This window comes from Carassius carassius, chromosome 19 (genome assembly GCF_963082965.1).
Source record: "Carassius carassius chromosome 19, fCarCar2.1, whole genome shotgun sequence".
Lineage (NCBI taxonomy): Eukaryota > Metazoa > Chordata > Actinopteri > Cypriniformes > Cyprinidae > Carassius > Carassius carassius.
In genome coordinates, this window is record NC_081773.1 from 960606 (window position 1) to 983091 (window position 22486).

The window sequence follows — 22486 nt, forward strand, 5'->3', positions numbered from 1 at the left end:
GTATTCAAAGCAGAACACCGGGGAATTTGATATACCCTCACACACTGCTGTCTTACTTAGCTGCCTAATCCAAAAATAGCATCCATTTGGACACAAGGACAGCCCATAATATCATGTCATTGAAAGAAATCTGGAAGCATTGTCCCATTATGCACACTATCATTCTGTTCCAAAACATACTGAGCTGGTTCCATGAGCAGTATTTTAAGGCATTTATGCAAAAATGGAAAGGCTTGAATAAATTTGTGACATTTACAGATAAGGATATGACTGTTAACAAAGTTTTTTGCACTGAGGATGCACAAACATATCTTTCAAAGCGACAGGGCAAGCCATTACGCTAATGCATCAGCTTGAAGTTTAAAAAAATATATATATATCATGTTTTGGGCAGCTTGGATCATGTACTTTTCCTGCAGGAGCTCATACGGTTTCCTCCAATAATTGTAGATGCATTTTGTCCATATAAATGTGTTAATCAAGTTGCACTGTGGGCAGACCCAACTAATCGATAATGAGAATCATTGTCGATGATTTTCATGATCGATAATAATCTATTTTATCAATTAGTTGTTGCAGACCTAAAGTTAAGGCTTGAATACACTACACAACTATTAAAAAAAGAATGCAGAAACAGATTTTAAAACACTATGCATCAAATAATTTCCAGTGTCGCAAAATTTAAAGGAGGAAAGTGTTTAAACAAATCATGCAAGATGATTGACTAAGGTTTGTAGTAGTCAGTTATTTGCTCCATTATTTAACACCCCCCAAAAAAGCATCTTAACCCACCTTTCGGTTGTGTTGTTTGATTCCGCACACATTCTTTTACCATTGGCTTTGCTTGTTTGTGACCCAGCACTTATTTGTGATGTTCTTGATATATTGGGTTGATCATTATGCATGTGAGCTGGCAGCATCTGTGTTCTTTAATTACTTGTGTATTTTACAGAGCTTTTCTCTGGCCCTATGTATTTTAAAATCATCTCAACATGTTTGATATCCTCTGACTGAATGGAATCAAAGTCTGAGACTTTACCCATCATACATTACATGATTTTCTGTGAAATCTATCAACTCAGACAGTACTATCTGTACAACTCAGACAGTACCCAACTGTCAGACTATCACGCAATGACTATCCAATTTTTTTTTTAATTTAACTAAATGTTGTTCAATTGCTTTTTTTCACACAATCTTTTTTGTAGCAGTATATAAAGGAAGGTGACTTGAGTTGACTTAGGCAGTTCATTATGTTTTGGAATGGAGCCTATCTGACATTTTTAAAGAGATTCCCTGCAGTTATTCATAAAAGAGCATTAAATAATTAATATCCATTAAGTATAATTTCTTTGGTTTTATTAGAATGTAAAGCTGTTGCATTATCAGTTTAAAATGCAGTCTGGGAAGAGGGTGATGTATACTTAATGATGTGGCAATTAAAGCAGAGATGTCTGCACGTCTGTATTGATCCCAGTACGGTATTCATTTAGCAATAAGATCATATTTGAAATGGCCTCTGTGCTCTCTTTAAATGGCTGTTTAAGTGATACATCCATTCAAAGAGAGAACAACAGAACAATTGGCTGCATAGTAAAGCTAAAAGTAAACCAAAGGTTATGAACAGATTAAAAGCAAAATTATCTTCCTTGGACATGATATTTGAAGATCTGTCTCAGTAAACTGAATTCTGTACAAGTGTGGTGCTGCACAGCAGGAATGAAGACTGAAGTAGACTGGATCTATTTTTACAACACAAAGCAAAACGTTGCAGGATTCAGGATCATGTATTTTTGATAAAAGTAAACACACTTTTATCTCCATTCAGAGGATGTTATACTTTGAAATTGTCACACAATGTGCAAGAAACAACGTAGTATCATTTTGCTAAAATTGCGCCACAGGCACTATTTCCCAATGAGCTTGTGTTGCTGTTTTGTTTTTGGTCAGTAAGTAAACAACCTAGAATATCCAAACCAGCTAAAACATTTAAGACCCCTATATAGCAACCTCATATTAATAGGGACTGCAGTGCTAGTCATATTTCTAGTTTGAAAACCAGTTGTCATTATCAACTAACTATTAACTACAACTTTTAATAAATTCTTAATTTGCTGCTAATTAATAGTTAGTAAGGTAGATGTTAAGTTTAATTATGGGGTTGGATTAAAGGGTCAAAAATACTGTGCTTTATGAGTAATCATATACAGCCAATATGCAATGCATGCTAATAAACCACTAGTGAGTTATAGTGAGAACTGGTGTCCAAAACTGGTCCAAAATTTAGGCTATATGTAACCATGCGGTTGTAATATTGGTAGTATCTGAAATGGATCACAACACTGACACTGCACACTACACTGCAAAATAGGGAAAGATCCATATCAGAAGATCAGTAATATACTGTGCCAATTACATTTTATATCTAAGATATTTGCTAGTCAGTAAAGTTAAACTTTGTAATTATCTAACTAATTAGGGCAATTAATATGTAATAAGAAATCAGGCAAAAGAGATAAATATCATAATTATCAAGCAATTATGGATCCAAAATCATTATTGTGCACTGTTGTACATGCACTATATGTGCATTACTGAAATGTATAAAATTCCCTGTTTGAAACTGAACTTCCAAGTTCTGTGTTAGGACCTTAACCTTTAGATAACCACCCCTCACCATCAGGGCTGAGCTAATCACTGCCGATAACCTCAATAAGAGAAGATCTTCAAACTGGCTCGACCTCATAAAAAATGATCTAGCATAAATAGCCAACAGACTGTAGTCCTTCTTAGCCCTGCTCTTTCAGCACTGTGGCTGCTTAGACCTCATCTGACTGTTTAATACCCTAATTGCTTTCCTGCCATTATTAAATCCTGAATGCATGGATACAAATTGTATTTCAGGAAGACACAAGCTTCCTGTTTTGTCCACTTTATTAGAGGCAACAAGCAGACCTCAGAATTTTAATTCATAAAAAAAATACAAAAAATAAAAAAATTGATGTAATTGTGCTCTAAAGTTTTCGAGTAAGACTGATTATGGTTGCTTGTGGACCATATCTAAACCTGAAAGCAGCTTACGGTACGAGTTAAACCTGTTTACCACACAAAGCATTGAAGTGAGGACAAGGATCTGATAGTGCTGGGATTAAACAGTAAGAAATGAGCAGCTGGTGAACATACTTCAGAAGATTTTATTATCCGAACCGAATATCCGAACAGAACAAATAATATTAATAATAATATAACCCATATTTTGAGGAATGATTACTTAATGTTGTGTAAAGGTGTTATATATATATACGTATATAGTATACAGTCAACAAAAGTGTTGTGAACCATTGTTGTTTGGTTTCAAACATTCTTCAAAATGATTACAGGTTTAGATCGACATGACGCTTAGCAAACAATCGGGGTGTAGAGTATCCCTTTAAAGCCATATACTTATTTTTAATGTAAAAAGCTTTAACTGAAATATTTAGAAGGTTTTGGACCTGGATTTAACCAATATACTAGAAATGTATGTGCAATAGTGCATATTTATATAATGCATATTTAAACATTACATTTCAGAAAACTTGTAATACTAAACTATTGTCTTTAAGGGGTCAATGCAACGTGTTTATGTGGTTTAAGGTTCAAAAAACACATTATTTTCCACATATTGTACATTATTGTTTCTCCTCAATGTCCCGCCTTTTTGAAACGCGTTAATTATTACGAAGCTCATTGTTCTGAAAAGCGAGGTGTACGCTGATTGGCCGGCTATCAAGTGCATTGTGATTGGTGATACCTCAAGCGTGTGACGGAAATGATATTCCCCTAACCATACTGTGATGATGTCTCCCGGCATGTTGAGACAAAAACAATACAATCCATTACAAATGAGGCATTTGTTTCATCCAGTGGGGACATAATTACTGATTATAATGTCTTTTTACGTGTTGCGTTGGGTATTGCGCTGCATAAAGATAAAACCATCTCTGCATTTGCGATCGGAGAAAGGAGAAACAACAAGCACTACTCTACACTGCTTAGAACTTTCATTTGAATTGTCAGTGCCAAATCCTTTGCATATGTAAACATACTTACAGGCTGTGAGTCAGAAACGCCAGACTGTCCTTACGAAGTTGGAATTGTCCCATTTTATAGAAACAGACACCAACATTGTAGGCTACTCTCTCAGGAATCAGTCCTCATTCTCCATAAAATTAACTGCACACATCTGAATATTTGTGTTGAACTGTTCTGGAATATTATAGATACAACTTAACCACTGATTTCTAGTTGTGTCCTCTTTTCGAAGGCCAAACAAAGAAGCTTCACTTTCACTACAAACACACAGCGTCTCCACAACGTGGCGCCTGCGGCAGCAGCGAGAGTAACAGTTATGCTTCTTTCTTTGTGTTAACATTTGGGCGATGTTATTCAAATCTTCCCACATCATGATGTAGACATGTGGGGGCGAGTTAGAACGAGCTGTTTTAGGAGGGCGTGGTTGACTCTTAACTTTTATAAAGAATATCTCTTTGGATTTGAGTCTTTAGTCTTTGCAACTTTACACATCTTCTTTATGCACCAAGAGCTTGTAACACTCTAAAGAGAAAGGAAAATTTTAAATCACATCGTATGACCCCTTTAATATACTATGGGCAAGACTGGTGATTTCTATAAGTTTAAAAAATGTATGTTAAGCTTATGTTAAGTTATGTTATGTTTAGTTAAATCACTATTAAAAAATAATAATAATAATAATAAAAATAAAAAAACTCATTAATATTTACTGAAAATGTTGTCATAGCTCTCAAATATTACTCGTGTTTAACACATTCTAACTTGGCGATGCATTGCAAGGTTGGCATTTGCCCTCACAGACATTTCTTTATAATATATATAGTATAAAATAGAGCAAATAGAATGCATTGCAAAACTTATGACATCTCAAACTTAGGACGCGTAAAGCACACCGTCATTATTTGTCAGCCCACAAGGCTATCACAGGTGCACAATGGGTGGAAGGTACGAAGAGTGGACACCTGCACCCCATGCAGGTAGATATTAGATAATAAAACTCTGTGGTCTGTTAAACTGTCAGACTCACCTCTGAGCGCAGGCAGGAGTGAATGGTCCTTCTTGTTGTCGCATTTGTTGCACTCACTGAAGTACAGCAGCAGGAAGACGTCCATTAGCACCCAGACCAGAGAGGTGGTCAGCACCACCTTACAGTACACAAAGCGTCTCATGAGCCCCTGCTGGCGTCAGGACCCCACAGTTGGACAGACAAGAGGGACACAGGAGATGGGGCAGGGGGCGATGTGACAGGACACACTCTGAGACGTCATCCCACTGAAAGAGGACAAGAAAACCATAAACATTAGTTGGATCTTTCTTTGCAAAACTCTTATATAGAGCACACTATTAATTTTGCCTTTAGGAAAGATTCATACCAAAACATCAAACTGAGTTAGAGACCAAGTCGGATCAGTATAATAAGCATTCTCTGTTCAGTGTCATTTATCTAATAAATGATGCTAGCGCATCATTTGCTGCCGGGTGGTGCTAGCGCAGTGGATAAGACACATGCCTTTGGTGTGAGAGACCCGGGTTCGAATCCACTGTGAGACACCAATGTGTCCCTGAGCAAGACACTTAACCCCGAGTTGCTCCAGAGGTGTGCGACCTCTGACATATGTGGCAATTGTAAGTCGCTTTGGATAAAAGCGTCAGCTAAGTGAATAAATGTAAATGTAAATGTAATAATTGTAAAAGTCAGATCAAAAACCGCTCTCAATCAGGTCATCTTCTGAAAATAGAGTATGCAAGTATATAAATGCAATACTTGCATTCGATTACACACATTGTTGTGTCCAACATTCAAACTGCACTTCATGTTTTGCTATACGAATTCCCATTTCTCTCTGGTTAAGTATTAAAGGGGTGGTTGGCTGGTTAACCTTCTGAAATATGCTGTACCTACTATAGACCTTCTTCTATTTATATGGCCTTTTCTGGGGGATTATAATAATATTACATATGTCTACCTAAGTAAAATTGCAAAAGGATTTAAAAGTAATTGCAAAAGGATTTAAAATAATTATATCACCCCTTGTTAGTTACCACCACAGTAAGACAAAAACAAACAACCTAGGATAACTGGAAATACGAGCCTCTGTGCATAACATCCATTAGTTTCCAGCTGATATGTCCACTAGAGGCAATAAAACACCAACAAGCTTTATTCCTTTTCCCATAAATTCTGAATGCAAGTGCAGATTTGAGCAGATTATCGGTTTTACCATAGTACGACAATTTCGACATTTGCATCACATAACCAGGTCCACATGTACAGCTTTTCTGATGTAGTAAACTTGCTCGGTAGCTAACCTGGTACAGCATAAATCTATTAGTGCGACTCATGGGACATTTAATTTCCAAACTGCTGCAATACATTCAACAACTAACAATTTAATAATCAGAGTCTGATGGCCCCTCCCACTTCGCTACGTAATTAAAGCTGCGACGATTTAGTGCATGAAGTGACCAACATTCCACACTTCTTTTACGATTATACAATTGCATCATCCCCTGGTATTTAAAGTGGAATATGCAAGCTACTCATCATTTGTTTTAAATAACAGCACTGCAGCATTTAGTCACTGTACATTACACTACTTAATGGGGAAAAACAATAAAGTTTCTCAACACTAGAAACTTAACTATTATTGAAGACAGCTCAGCTATTATTAAAAATAAGTCGTTATCATTATTATTATGAGTTTGTTATTTTACATCTTTGATGTCTCTGCTGGAAGCGAGGGATGTGACACAATAAGATCACTCCTGTACAAAGTGCTTCTCTTGTTCTCTCTGTTCCTCCCTTCCCCCATCTCTAGGCTCTATCCTGCAGTCTGGAAACCGTACACTTGCTCCAGACTGTCTGTCCTTTTCCTCCAGGGAATGCCTGGACAGCACGCAGTGAACACAAACTCCAGAATTCATTCTATATACTCAAAAGCACAGGCTGAGAATAAACACTGGAAAGAGTAAAAGCTGTCAGACAAACACAGAGAGCAGATGATTTCATAGCACTGAGACATGTTTATTAAGAATATTATTAAAGGATATACTGTATTAATATATCTGTGATTTGCTGTTGATTACCAGAGAAAATTATTGGAATCCATCCCTCAGTTTTCAAAAATAAAAGTCTATTGGACCAGATATTCCAGATGGTTAAAACGGAAAAATGCAGCTTGTATGAATTATTTAGTGTGATTATTTATTAATTTATTTATTTGTTTATTTATTTATTTTATTTATCCATTCTTGTGCACATGCAGGACCTTATTTGTTTGACTGTGGTAATAAAAAGCATGTCCCAGAAGCTATGAACTTATGTTGAACTGGAAATATATCTTTAAAGGTAACACTTTACAATAAGGATTGATGTGTTAACATTAGTAAACTACATTATAACTACATTATAACAAATAATGATCAATACATCTAAAGCATTCATGATGTTAATTTCGACATTTAGTAATCCATTGTTAAAATCTGTCTGTTATTATTTTTAAATGGACCTGAGCTAACATGAGCTAACAATCCAATGTTAGTTGATAAAAATACAATAGTTGCATTTTTATTAACTAGCATTAACAAATATTAATAGATACTGTATCAGTTATCATAAACCAATGTGCTTAACTAGTGTTAATCTTTAAAAAATAAAACTATAGAGACTTTCTGGTAACACTTTAGAATAGGGAACTTTTCCCTCAATAAACTCCTAATTTGCTGCTTATTAATAATTAGTAATTAATAATTAATATTTAGTAAGACAGTTGTTTAATTTAGGTATTGGGTAGGATTAGGGGTGTAGAATAAGGCATTAATATGTGCTTAATTAGAACTAATAAATGGCTAATACTCTAGTTATATGCATGCTAATTAGTCACTAGTTAAGAGACTCTAAAATGAAGTGTTATCGACTTTCTCAAGACTTTCAGTAACACACTCTATAAAGCCCATATTTATAATACATTATAGGGGTATTGTTAAGGCATTACAATGAATGCATAATGCATTATATATATATATATATATATATATATATATATATATATATATATATATATACTTATTTGTGGTTACAAGAGTATGATGATTGATAACACACAGTGAAAATGTTGCATCCACTTAAATTACAATGGATTATATTCAGGACCACTGCTGGCCAAATGGGTGCCCTGAGCAGAATACTATTATTGTGCCCTGTTCTTCACCTACATACTACTGTATGTACATATTATGGTAATAATAATAACTAGGTAATAACTAGATACTAACTCTGAACCTACACTAAACCGAACCCTAATCCTAACCCTAACCAGTATATGTCGTTATTTAATATTACTCAGTACTTAAATGTAGGCTATAATTACACTGTAACAAGGACACCTTAAAATAAAGTGTAACCATGAATGCTAATTAAATAGGGATTGTTTACAAAATATACTCCTAATTCGCTGCTTATTAATATTTAGTAAGGCAGCTGTTACAGTATGTTTAGGGGTAGGATTAAGGGATCTCAAACATAGTCATGCAAAATAAGACATCAGTATGTGGTTGGTTGCACTTTATTTTACATCTTTATTGTACTTTAGATTTCATAAGATGTTTTAATGGTTTGGAAAGAGGTCCCTTAGGCTCAACAAGGCTGCATTTGTCTGATTAAAAATAAATTAAATATGTCTGAAAGTACACAATTCTGAAAGCAGAAAATTTGGACCTGGGCCATGCAGTAAGCAACTGCTTACCATTGCCCTAGCAACCAACCAGAAAACCTTAGCAACTTATCAACACCTCTCAAAAAAAAAAAGTATATATATATATATATATATATATATATATATATATATATGTGTGTGTGTGTGTGTGTAAGTTTCAAAACACTTTCATAACTAAATAGCTACTGCTGGGCAAATCTATTTAAGCAATCCAATGAAATGGCTTAGGCCTGTATGGATGCATCAGTGCAAACATTTCAAATCTATATGTCCTGCTGTCGGATGTAGCAGTGTAGTCCTTCAGAATAGAAGGGGCCTCTGTTTTCTTTTGGGACTCCAGTATAGACAACTTCATTGATTATGATGAGTTTACTTTTGTGCAACGCGATGCTCTTATCAGGTGTAGACTTGGTAAAAGGTAATCACATTTTCTTTGAGAAGTTTAAAAAAATTATAAAATACTGAGTGTGAAACTGAATTCTCTGAAATATTCCAAGTTCCTTTACTTTTAAATCCATGCACTGTTGGATTCCTTTTAGAGATTTAGTTTACCAGCAGACTGGTGTAAAGTCTGAAAACTCAGCCCTTCAGACTGGGGTGTACAGTTACCTCTAAGCTATTATCATTAGTCTCCCGAAACTCAAAACCCAAGAAAGCATTGATTGAGTCTTAATTAAGAGCCTTTCACTTAACATTGGGCCTTTGCAAAGTCTGTTATGCACAGTTTGTAGCGAATGAGAGCTTGTTCATTTGAGGCCATAATTATTTGCCATGCTTGCTAAGAGTTTACTAGCAACAAAGTGACTATTTTAGCTATGCAGAATTTTAAGACATTGTCTCAATGTCAAATGCCAAATAAGCAGAACTCACATAGTGAAGTAAAGAGAAGTGAAGTGACATGTGGCCAAGTATGGTGACCCATACTTGGAATTGGTGCTCTGCATTTATCCTATCCAAAGTGCACACACACAGCAGTGAACACACACACACACACACACTGTGAACACAAACCCGGAGCAGTGGGCAGCCATTTTTGCTGCGGTGCCCGAGAGCAGGTGGGGTTCCGGTGCCATGCTCTGGGCACCTCAGTCATGTTATTGAAGGTGGGAGAGAGCACTGTACATTCATTCCCCCACATCCAATCCCTGTTGGTATGAGTCAGACTTTCTAACCATTAGGCCACAGCTTCCCGTCATAGAACAAGTTGCCTTACCTGTGGAACTGAATAAATGTGCAGTGAGATCTTTCACATATTTGCTGACGTTTCCAAAGTTTCTTGGTCATAGAGTACTGAAATTAGCAAACAACACAAATAAGCGGTTTATGACATACCCTAATGTCTACACTAATGTGTTTTAGAGATTAAGAAACTCACTAAACCTCAAACATGGCCTTTTGATAGTGTTTTATTTATTCTCCTTTCTTTTTTTTATTTCTTTTGTGCTTGAATTCCTGAATGAGCTGTTTTCACATCAAAATTTAAAGATTTTTCATTAAAGCATTTTTTGTTTCACGCTGGCCTGCATCCATCTGTGCATCAGATGACACAAACGCACCTGTTAAGATTCACAAAACACTGATGACATCAGATGCCTAAGGCTACTTTTTTCTCTCTCTGAATAAATAAAATTATATAAAATATATGTTCTGAAGATCCATAAAAATCTATTACATTTTTACCAACTTTATATATTATATAGAGATAAAGAGAAAGTGCATGAGTTTTCAAAACGTTCAAAAAGGTTTTGTTTTTTGTTTTTCAACTAAGAACAGCATATTTTGTCAGCTTAGTAAATTCAAGTAAATTGGGCCACTTTTTTTGACACGGAGATGACTAAGAAAAATGTCCTAGTTATCCTGAATTAACCTCTATTTTTAGCATAGCGATACCACTGTACCTCGTCACATGCTAAAGATCAACACTCATCAGGAAATTGGTTAAAATGTCAGTCAGGCTACGGTGATTTGTACATGTGCATTTGTAAATTGTACAAGCCCCTAAAGCGCAGGTTTAGTTGTTAACCCATAACACACACACACACACACACACACACACACACACGGTCTTTAGCTTGTATGTCTTTAATTTTGGATCGCACAGGACAAATACTAGCATGTGCGCTTATTATTTAAAGAAGTGTTTTACATGTAAGGCAATGGCACTTCTGTACTTACTGAATGAAGACTGAAAGACACCTTGAGTTCCTGATGACCAGCCAACAACGTGTTGCGTCTGTTTCCTCTTATTTATAATTCCAATACGATTTCATGCGTATCTCTTGTTATGAGTGTAAACACCGAACAACGACATAGACCCAGTAAAACATAAATAAATAAATAAATACAAATAACAGGCCGGATTTATTGAGCCCCAAAATCTCGAGCTGTCCCCTTCAGCACTGTCTCTATGACAAATGATGCTGCATGCATTTAGCCCACTGCATCACTGGACAGATGTCATCCCTGGAATCAGATGCGAATGCTGATGCTGTGTGTCGTATGCCAGGTCTTCGTCTGAAGAAACATTTCCCTGCTCTCAGAAACGGATTCATATGATGTAAGTATCGTTCCGCTTGGGCTATTGGATTTAGGATGACTGGAGACAAGAGGCGTGTCCACATAAGACACCAATGCGCAAGTGCACCGAGGACATCTGGTACATGTAGGCTATTTCTGATGACAGCTTTCTCGCTAGGGAAAAAGACAATACACTTCTGATGCATGGCGTTATTATTATTATACCAAACATTCAGAATAATAATAATAAGTCATTAAGATTTTAGATAATATTCACCTTTTAGCTACTGCTACAAAATATATGGGTGCTCTTTTGTATTTAATTAGAACATGTATCACTTTTTTACTCCATAAAATCCACTCCCATTTGTTTTTTGCAGAAATAAGACGCATATGTATTAATTGATTGCATCACCTGTTTTCACATCCTTTTTACTTAAGAAAATGCTAAAATGTTTAACAACATGTTTTGATCAAGCATCGTATGTTTCGTAGCCTTTAATGATTACAGTATTCAATTTTACACATAACTGGTAAAACATCGCCATCCATGGAGCGTATTTGTTGTCCAGAGTAAAATTTAGAGGTACAGCAGCGACACCTGCATGCAGGAGAAATGAGACGATGTGATAGTAAAAATAACCAACGTAACCTTATTTAATGCAGTTCAGTTGCATTTACACTGCAGTTGCATTAATAATGTTATGAGAGTCTTTAAAGTACCTTTAAAACTGCCTTTAAAAAGTTGTTTTAAAGGAGAAGTGTGGTCATAATAATTATAATAATATTGATGTAGCCTAGGTATTTGAAGTTAGGGTAAAGTGGGGGGAAATGTCCTCATAGGTGTATATGACTTTCTTCTTTCAGATGAATCGGAGTTATATTAAAATTGTCTTTGATCTTTCAAGCCACTCAGCAAGTGTTGCATGCATCAGTCTAAGAGAAGTTAAATAAAAAGTACCCATCCATTAAAAGGGGGGTGAACAAAGGCCTCCTGTAGTGAATTGATGCATTTTTGTAATTAAAATATCTGCATTCAGAACGTAATAATCTCTTTAATCTAGCTTGTGCCAACAGTTGTACACAGAAGAAGCTCTGGGCAGATGACACATGAGGTCAGCGTTGTGCATGCGCCAGTGAGTCTCCTGAAAACAAACGTCTGTTAACAGGAGCAAAGGTCTCCTCTTGGCTTATATCAAAATCCTCCGACATTCTTCTTTAAAAATCCTCGTTTTGTACTTCTAATTAGTGACCAGTGTTTTAATCTGTCCACTGCGTTTCTGCATTTGTCACTTCTGTGTGATGCATGCACAAAGCTGACCTCATATATCATTCCCCTGGAACTAGTTAGAATACATTTGATGGGAAAACAAAGGATTTGATGTGAAGAACAGAATAACTACAGTAATTGCTCATTGCCGGGGGCGTTTAGCCCACAAAAAAAAAAAAAAAAAAAAAAACAAATTCATTCTGAAAACTCTCGTCAGCATAGTCCATAGTTAAAATAAAAATGTATCTTGACTTTATCTTCGGGTTATTTTCGGAAAACACAGGGGGGGGGGGGCATTTTACCCAATGGGGGGTTTCCCCCCACTCTATCCTAATTGATAAAATGTATTTATGATATTATTTTTGAATATTTTATAGCATTTCAAATGTCAGATTTCACCAAGTGTCTTGGAGATGTTGCCACAGTAAGCATGCAGTCTGTCTCAGTTACTTCTGTCTCTTCTTGTAATCCCAGATGGACTCAGTGACTTGATGGTGTTAGGGTCATACCATCTGTTGCTATTTGCCAAAGCAATGTTCAGAAATTTACAACTATGACAGAAACTATATGATTGATAGGATAATTATAAACTGTAATGTCACCTCTTACTTTTTATATCATCACTTGTGGAGAAAAAAAAATCCATATTATGAAGTAAATATGACTAATATGACTAAATTTAGTACACCACTGCTGAGTCCAGCCCACACAAACTACGATGGTGATCCTCACCAGTCCCAATGTCTTCCAGTGACCATCATCATCCTCAGTGCTTTTTTCATTAAAACAAATTTGCTTTCTACTCACATGCAGTTTATGGTCTGATATGTCAAGAGGTTTCACCAGACCTGAGCCTTCTACACAAGTCTAATCACTCTGTGTGCTTCTCCTGAGAGAAAAAGAAGAGGAGAAAGAAGAAACAACAACAACTTATTTGTGCTCCCTCAACACATTCATAACTTGATTCATGATGGAATATGTGCTCTTAACTTACCCTGATCTGATGTCATGAAACATCTGTGTAGCTGCTGGTCCATGGGGAAAAGTTGCCTCTGGATTTCCATTCTTATATAGTTTGAGCTGGACAATACATACATAGAAAAAACATGATTACTGATCTTAGGATTGACAAGCAGTCTGCAGTAAATGAATGATAATAATAAATAATGTGAATAAATTAATAATGAGTAATGGTTTCAGTAATACTTTAACAACACTCTGATGAAATGTATAAACCCAGTCCAACCCAGGCTACTTTTAACAATTAATACTAAATTTAAGAGTAGTATTACTTTAAAGAATTTTGACACTTTCCTTTTTTTTTTTTTTGATCATATATGATAACATAATGGAATTATGAATTATGGGCCAAATCAAAAATACATTTCGTCCAAATAACTACATTGATTGCTACATCCATTGTGTGGTTAGATTGCAATCTATTATTAGACTTTTCCTCAAATATGAGCTAAGCTCGAGTTTGACTCAAATACAGCACTGCCCCTGTGGTCTGTAGTGAAATATAAAAAGTCACGCCTTTAAAACCAACCTGATTAATTTAGGACGACTGGCCAGCAGATGGAGACAGTGACCTGTCAATGATGTCCTGATTACAGAGAACTCAGTTGTCTTGGCTGTTGACTTGTGGGTTTGACAACAATAATTTTATATTAATGCTCAGTTCACAGTAAATAAATGCTACAACTGTTTTTTAATACTCCCCACAACAATATTATTTATACACATACAGGACTTTATAATAGTGTGAATCTTGCAGGCGACATTTGGTCACAACTGAAGACTAATGACCCTCTTCCCATCTGTGGGGTTTTCAGAGGTCATCATAGATGCACCAGTCTTCTAAAGTACTAGATGGCTACAGAAAATATGATTCAGCTTAGAAGCAACATGTTTGTCATTTAATGCAAGGCAAGCTGATACAAAGTGTACAGAATTTTATAGAAATTTATAAAAATGTGCTGTTTTCTCTGTTTTTATTATTATTATTATTATTATTATTTTATGTTTTTTCTTCTTTTTTCTTTTCTTCAAGCTCTATGTACAGTACAAAAAAATGAATATTTAAATATATCAAATTTAACATATAGCAGTACAATAAAACTGATATAAATATATTTTATTTTAACGCAGCAACATTGTGTTTTTACAAGATGGATGCTTTTAAATCTCTTTAAACGTTGTGAAACTTTGAAACCTTTCAAATTATTTTGTTTTCAAATCTGTGTTTTGTGTGTGTGGGGGGGGGGGCATGTTTCTGTGACATATCAGGACACAACTCTGTATAATGACATGGGTATGACACAGGTATTACAAGGAGAGGGTGACTTATGAGGACATAACCCATGTCCCCATTCTTCAAAACGCTTATAAATCATACAGAATTAGTTTTTTTTTGAGAAAGTAAAAATGCACAAAGTTTCCTGTGAGGGTTAGGGTTAGGTGTAGGTTTGGTGTAGGGCCATAATATAGTTTCTACAGTATAAAAACCATTACGCCTATGGGATGAACCCACTTTTCACAAAAACAAACTGTGTGTGTGTGTGTGTGTGTGTGTGTGTGTGTGTGTGTGTGTGTGTGTGTGTGTGTGTGTGTGTGTGTGTGTGTGTGTGTGTGTGAAATTTGAGAAATTTCTCTGGCTCGCCGCTAAAGCTATCGATCTCAAGGTGAAGACATTAACAGAGTCTAATATGTATTTTCAAATGATCTTGGCTCATTTCATTGGCAGATTGCAGATGTATATGGCTTGCGTTCATGACAGGGAGGCCATAGCTGGTTCAGAAGTGACAGAAATAGACTTTAGCAGGAGCTTCTAGAGTTGCTGTGTCAGTGCCATAAACTTTGAAACCCTTAAATGTAAATATGCATTTTTTTTAATTATTTTTAACATTAATGTTAATTTTAATAATTATTTATTTTTAACCATGCATTTTTTTATGTAAAGATTATAATTAATCGCTCGCAAGGCTTATTACGTGATTATTAGACTGTCTGTTGTTTTAAATATTCCTAGGAGGTCTGTAATATTACTAGTTCTGCTGTAGGTGGCGCCACAGGGTATGAACTTGTGAGTGAGGAGAATAGCAGTCACCTCCCATCAGATCTTTCGGTGCTTTTAACGGAGCAGGTGTGATGCTGAGCAGAATAGGTCTGTGTAGTTACAGTGAATCAGAGCAGGAGTGCGTCATGGGACTCCAGTGCGCCAAAGAGGAGACGCGCGATCGGTGCGCCTGACTTTACAGACACTTTTTACGCAGTTTCTCACTAGTTCAGACTCGCAGATCGGATCCGTCCGATTTCTCCGACTTTTCAAAGTATTCTTTCTGGAAGGTCTTTTGATCAGTAGACATGAATTCTACATTTAACCAAACGGACAGCGGAATCTTCTCCAACCGGACTGAGGAGATCCTCCTGTGCTGTAACTTCTCGTCGGTGGTGACGGATAACGGTTTATCGGCGGCGGCCCCGGATGAGAGGAGTCTCTTCATCATGAGAATAGTTCAGATAGCGGTGATGTGCGTCCTCTCCCTCACCGTAGTCTTCGGGATCTTTTTCCTGGGCTGTAACTTGCTGATCAAGTCGGAAGGAATGATAAACTTTTTGGTAACGGACCGGAGACCCTCCAAAGAGGTAGAGGCGGTCATCGTCGGTGCGTACTAGAGACATATGATTAGGATTATACACTGCCATGTGTACCACCTGATGGACATGTATTTCGATGGCCTCTCTGCAAACAGGACACAGTGTTATGTCATGCTAAAAAAACCCCCACCATTATTATTTGGAAATCAACTGAATTAATGCACTCTCTACATTCTGCGCACACGCCTTTCCGCTCTCACATTCAAGCTCTTCATTATGACACGAACCACCCAGATTTAAGATCAGATACAGGCATGGAGTCTTACATTTGCCACTGAAAATATTTTTATGTGGAAACACAGGAGAGCTGTTGCACATATTGACTGATTTGTAATGGTTATGGATCTTCTATCTGTAAAACACATTGTAAGCACTGCACGGACTAATTATTTGTTGTCTAGCAAGATCAAAGGATCATGTTTAATAAAATAAATTCATATTTCGAATAAAATCTTTTTTTTTCTGTCTTATTTGTTTTTATTATTAAATGTTGCTCCTTTTCACGAGCATTCTGTGGAGATGTATTTACACTGTAAGATTAAGTGTGCTTCATGTGGTAACAGCAATTTTCTGAGCCAAATATATTATAAAAAAATAGAAAGAAAAGAAAAGAAACAACAACAACAATGTACTGGACAATGAATGTCATTTTAAGGGTCACAATAAGTGTCTCCCTAAGGTATAAAAACAACATGTATTCACCTTAATTTAAAACAAGTCTCACTAAAACAATAGTTTGCTAATGTGTTAAAATACATTTTAGTTTTAGATTTTAATGATGATGCATGTTGACGTAAATTTCAAGTCTCACTTAATCTGTACTGCTGCCGCAAAGTGAACTTTCTATTAAAGCAAATACAAAATTGTCTAGTTTTCTGTTAGTATAATCTGTTTCTTTTAGTCTGCACACGATTTCAAAGATCAGAATGATTGCCACTATTTCTTAATGTGGTGTGGTGGTAATGGATGTGGTGCTGAACAAGTAAGTATTTTCTTATTTGTGCCTGTCCTTTTCAGTCTTCCTGCCCTGTATGTAGACACAGCGAGATATTTGGGTATTTATAAATAACACTCTATAAGACAATTATACACACAAAACACTGACAGACCTTTTTCAGACCAGATAAATCTATAGAAAGTACAGAAGTCCCAAAGGTTTTACATAGAGGATAATAATAATTTGCTGTTTTTTTATTATCCACAACTGAAATTACAGCATACAGTTTAAATTATGTATGTGATCGTTTAGTTCAGGTTTGTGGAATGTTTGTTTGAATTCACAATTAAGCAATGCAACAGTGCATTTTATAAGCAGGTATAAATGGGATTTCTGTTGCGCAGGTTTGGATAATTAAATGTAATTCATCAGTGGTTTGAGTTCAAAGGTAAACTAGTTAAATTCAGTTAGCTGTTACTTAATTGGACAGCAACACAGCCCATCCTGTTTCAGCTTGGCTATCAATAACCTGTAATTTTTCATAATGTTGATATCAACAAGATTGGACTAAATTAGACTGCATGAATGGGTAAATCTCTTCTAAATGTGTTTACCAGTGCAGGCGCAGGGCTGTTGATGAAAAAGGCCTGCCACTTTTAAGACACCTCTATTTATAAGAGTGTCTGTGAGAGCTTGTTAACTTCACAATGAATAATTTTGCAGCAGTCGCTTCAGTACTGAGCCAGACACTATGCAGTGACATCAGCTTTAATAGAGAGAACCGTCATTTGATTTTGCAATTCCCGTGAGAGACACGTACATATTCAGTGTCGTTCATTTTTGATTCTGACTCAATATTGAAAATCACCCCAAAAAAGTGGGGGGGAAAAGGAAAGAACATGATATAATACTCATTAGCTGACTCATAACATTTGCATTTGGTTTAACCTTTGCAGAGAACTCTTAGCCCTATTTGTGTGATTTGCATTAAGTACTTCCAGGGCACTTAATGTGAACCTCATATTGAAGTTGTGGATTTAGAGCATATTTATTTTACATAGTTGCATAATTTTTAGGACATGATTTTTGTATTTGAACATTAACTTTATTTGGGGTTTATTGCCATCTGGTTTTGAAAAGAAGTATGAAAAACTATCCCCAAAGCTATCCATGTAAAAAACATTCATACATTTGCAGCATACAGGTGCATTTAAATCTTAAAAATATATTTTTAATTATAACAATAATACACATTTGCCGATAATATGATAATAATGAAATAACAGGCCACTTAAGTGTCACTTAAAGAGAGCACACTTGCATGACATTCACTTAATACACTTTTAAAATGTGCATGTAATAATGTCAAATTAAACATTTATCTTTAAAGTGCATTTAAAAGGATTGTTTATATAATCTTTTGGCATGCTTTATACAAATACAACACATATTCTAAAACACGTTAAGTAGCTTACGTGATTACAATTTCAACTGTAGTGTTATTCAATGTTACTTAATATTACTAAAATGCAAGCTCATATTGTAAATGTTTAACTGTGAATATATTTAAATACATAACAGATTTTAATTTTATATATATATATATATATATATATATATATATATAGCATTATTGCTTGTCAATACATTTGGCAGTACACTTTAACAAAATTTCAAAGACAAAAAAGTAATTATGAACTTCCATAAAGATGTACTTAAGTCAAGTGTGTCAAGAAGCACTGTTAAGTAATTAATTAATTTAACTAATATCAAAACTTAATATGAAATTTAAATAAATTAAAATAGCATGCAGTTGAGTGTCCAAAAACATAACCTTTCAGTTTGCATAATTTTTTTTAAACATTTTATTTCTGTAGTAAATACTGTTTTTAGTATGCTTAAATGATAGACATCAGATTTCTCTTGAAAAGAAGTTACTTCAGAGTTTTAATGTTTGGTATGGAAGGAAATGCTGGTTTTCTGGCTGACTGCATTGGCCTTAAAATAGAGAAGATATTGTCTTCCTCGTGTCATGTCCGCTCCTGTCATGAGTCTGATGGAAGGGTGGCAATCGAAAGAACGGGGTGGCGCTGACACGAGGTGAGGCGATCGTTTCATTATTATTCTGCATGACTACTTCTAACCACATCTCCCAAAATGTACAGTGAATCATTGTGCGTTGTGTTGAAATTTGTTATCTAGACATTGATGGCACATGACGTAGAAATAGACTGGGACATAAGTGACTGAAACAAAAACAGCGGTGCACAGTAAGTCTCATTTTCCAAACGAGAGTGATGAATACACGACGGAGCCCTGAGCTCCAGCTCATCCATCGGCTGATTGGCAGAAATGCTCAAAAGCTCAGCGGGGTTCATCAATGATCATGATGTTGATTGACAGCTGTAGACGGCACTGTGACAGAGACATCATTCCTGGCCCTGTGTTCTTCATGTACCTTTGAGAAAGAGAATTGTCACAAGTAATACTGTAAGACTGTTAGAAAGAGTAAGAGTTGGATTTCGTAGGTTTTAGGGATTTTGACTGTAGAAGATATAACTATAAAAGATAACTATAAATAATATATAACTATAAAAGATATATAAGATATATAGATATAACTATAAAAGATATATAAGATATATCTTTTACTGCAATGGGTTTTAAAGGGATAATTAAAAAATGAAAATTTGCTGTTCATCTCCCATCCTCAGTCCATCCAACATGTAGGGGTCTTATTTCTTTTTACGTAGAACAATAAAGAAGATTTTAATCATCAATAATGTTACTTCATGATTCAGAAAATCAAGTCAACAGGGTGGGTTGAACTATAATTTAATTGGTTTCAAAACAGTACCAAAATTGTTTGTGAAAATATATTTAAAAACTAACATTAAACCAAACCCAAACACTAAATCTATAATTAATGCCATGATGTGTCACGTTCGGTGTTACAAAGAACCACGGGAGAGATCCAAGTGCAAGTATGTGACTTTATTAAAGGGCAAATCCAAAGGGTAAACAGTCCAGGCAGGGTCAAAACCAGAGAATCCAAAACATAAAAACAAGACAAGAAGACAAGGCAAGGGCACGACTAGATGACGGACATGAATTAACATCACATTAAACAAGGACTCCGTAACACAGACTCAGACAGACCGGGTATAAATACACAGAAGGATAAAGGGGAAACAGGAGACAGGTGGGGAACAATCAATTAACTAAACAAGGAGGAAGGTGACCAAATAAGGGAACAGGAAGTGATAAGGTGACAGACACCGTGAGAAAGGAGGACATCTAGTGGAAACCCAGGGACACAACCCAGACACTGTGACAGAACCCCCCCTCTACGGAGCGGCTCCCAGACGCTCCACGACAGACACAAAACAGACCAGGAGGGAGGCGGACAGGTGGAGGCTCAGGGGGAGGGATGGAGGGCCAGAAAAGAAAGACATTGGAAACAGGCACCAGAAAGTAACCACAAAACAGGAAGACCAGGAGGGAGGAGGACTGGAGGAGGTTCAGGGGGAGGGATGGAGGGCCAGACTACAGAGAGGAACAGGGACAGGAGTAAATACAAAAACAACAAACAAAAAACAACATGAAGCCCCCCAGGGCGGGACAGAAGACCACCACGTCCTTGTGGTCGAGGCCAGAGTCCTCCAGGGCGGGGCAGAAGACCACCACAACCGTGTAGTCAGGGCAAGCGCCCCCCAGGGCGGAGCAGAAGACCACCATGTCCGTGTGGTCAGAGCAGAAGCCCCCCAGGGCGGAGCAGAAGACCACCACGTCCTCGTGGTCAGAGCGGACGCCCCCCAGGGCGGAATGGAAGACCACCACGTCCGTGTGGTCAGAACGGAAGCCCCCCAGGGCGGAGCAGAGGACCACCATGTCCTCGTAGTCAGAGCGGAAGCCCCCCAGGGCGGAGCGGAGGACCACCACGTCCTCGTGGTCGACGCCAGAGTCCCCCAGGGCGGAGCGGATGACCACCACCCCCCTGTGGTCGATGCCGGAGTCCAACAGGCCCGAGCAGCAGCCCACCCAGTGACTTGACTTGACTCTGAACGTCCAACGGTGACCCGCCCTGACTCTGGAAGGTCATCAGTGACTGGCCCTGACTCTGGAGAGTCCACTGGGACCTGACTCGACTCTGGACGGTCAACAGGAACTAGCCCTGACTCTAGACCGGTCTTGGGCACCGAATCGGGAACGGCATCGGGCACCGCCTCGGCCTCCGGAACCGCATCGGGCACCGCCTCGCCCTCCGGAACCGCATCGGGCACCGCCTCGCCCTCCGGAACCGCATCGGGCACCGCCTCGCCCTCCGGAACCGCATCGCCCTCCGGAACAGCATCGGCCTCGGGCACCGCCTCGGCCTCCGGAACGGCATCGGGCACCGCCTCGGCCTCCGGAACAGCATCGGCATCGGGCACCGCCTCGGCCTCGGGCACAGTCTCGGCCTCTGGAACAGCATCGGGCACCGCCTCGGCCTCCGGAATAGCATCGGGCACCGCCTCGGCATCGGGCAGCGCCTCGGCCTCCGGAACAGCATCGGGCACCGCCTCGGCATCGGGCACCGCCTCGGCCTCCGGAACAGCATCGGGCACCGCCTCGGCATCGGGCACCGCCTCGGCCTCCGGAACAGCATCGGGCACCGCCTCGGCCTCCGGAACAGCATCGGGCACCGCCTCGGCATCGGGCACCGCCTCGGCCTCCGGAACAGCATCGGGCACCGCCTCGGCATCGGGCACCGCCTCGGCCTCCGGAACAGCATCGGGCACCGCCTCGGCATCGGGCACCGCCTCGGCCTCCGGAACAGCATCGGGCACCGCCTCGGCATCGGGCACCGCCTCGGCCTCCGGAACAGCATCGGGCACCGCCTCGGCCTCCGGAACAGCATCGGGCAGCGCCTCGGCCTCCGGAACAGCATCGGGCACCGCCTCGGCCTCCGGAACAGCATCGGGCACCGCCTCGGCCTCCGGAACAGCATCGGGCACCGGAACAGCATCGGGCACCGCCTCGGCATCGGGCACCGCCTCGGCCTCCGGAACAGCATCGGGCACCGCCTCGGCATCGGGCACCGCCTCGGCCTCCGGAACAGCATCGGGCACCGCCTCGGCATCGGGCACCGCCTCGGCCTCCGGAACAGCATCGGGCACCGCCTCGGCATCGGGCACCGCCTCGGCCTCCGGAACAGCATCGGGCACCGCCTCGGCCTCCGGAACAGCATCGGGCACCGCCTCGGTCTCCGGAACAGCATCGGGCACCGCCTCGGCATCGGGCACCGCCTCGGCATCGGGCACCGCCTCGGCA

The 22486-nt window shown here is 38.6% G+C and overlaps 1 protein-coding gene across 2 annotated transcripts in view; it reads right to left on the reverse strand.

The window, feature by feature from the left end:
- Positions 1-11397, reverse strand: part of galnt13 (UDP-N-acetyl-alpha-D-galactosamine:polypeptide N-acetylgalactosaminyltransferase 13) — an 82289-nt gene extending 70892 nt beyond the window's left edge. For both annotated transcript variants that reach the window (XM_059499467.1, XM_059499466.1), the window contains exons 1-2: positions 10965-11397; positions 5102-5346 (exon numbers count right to left, since the gene is read on the reverse strand). In XM_059499467.1, the coding sequence (XP_059355450.1) occupies positions 5102-5243 (142 nt within the window). In that variant the 5' untranslated portion in view covers positions 5244-5346; positions 10965-11397. The remainder of the gene's footprint in view (positions 1-5101; positions 5347-10964) is intronic.
- Between the last annotated feature and the right edge of the window lie 11089 nt (positions 11398-22486).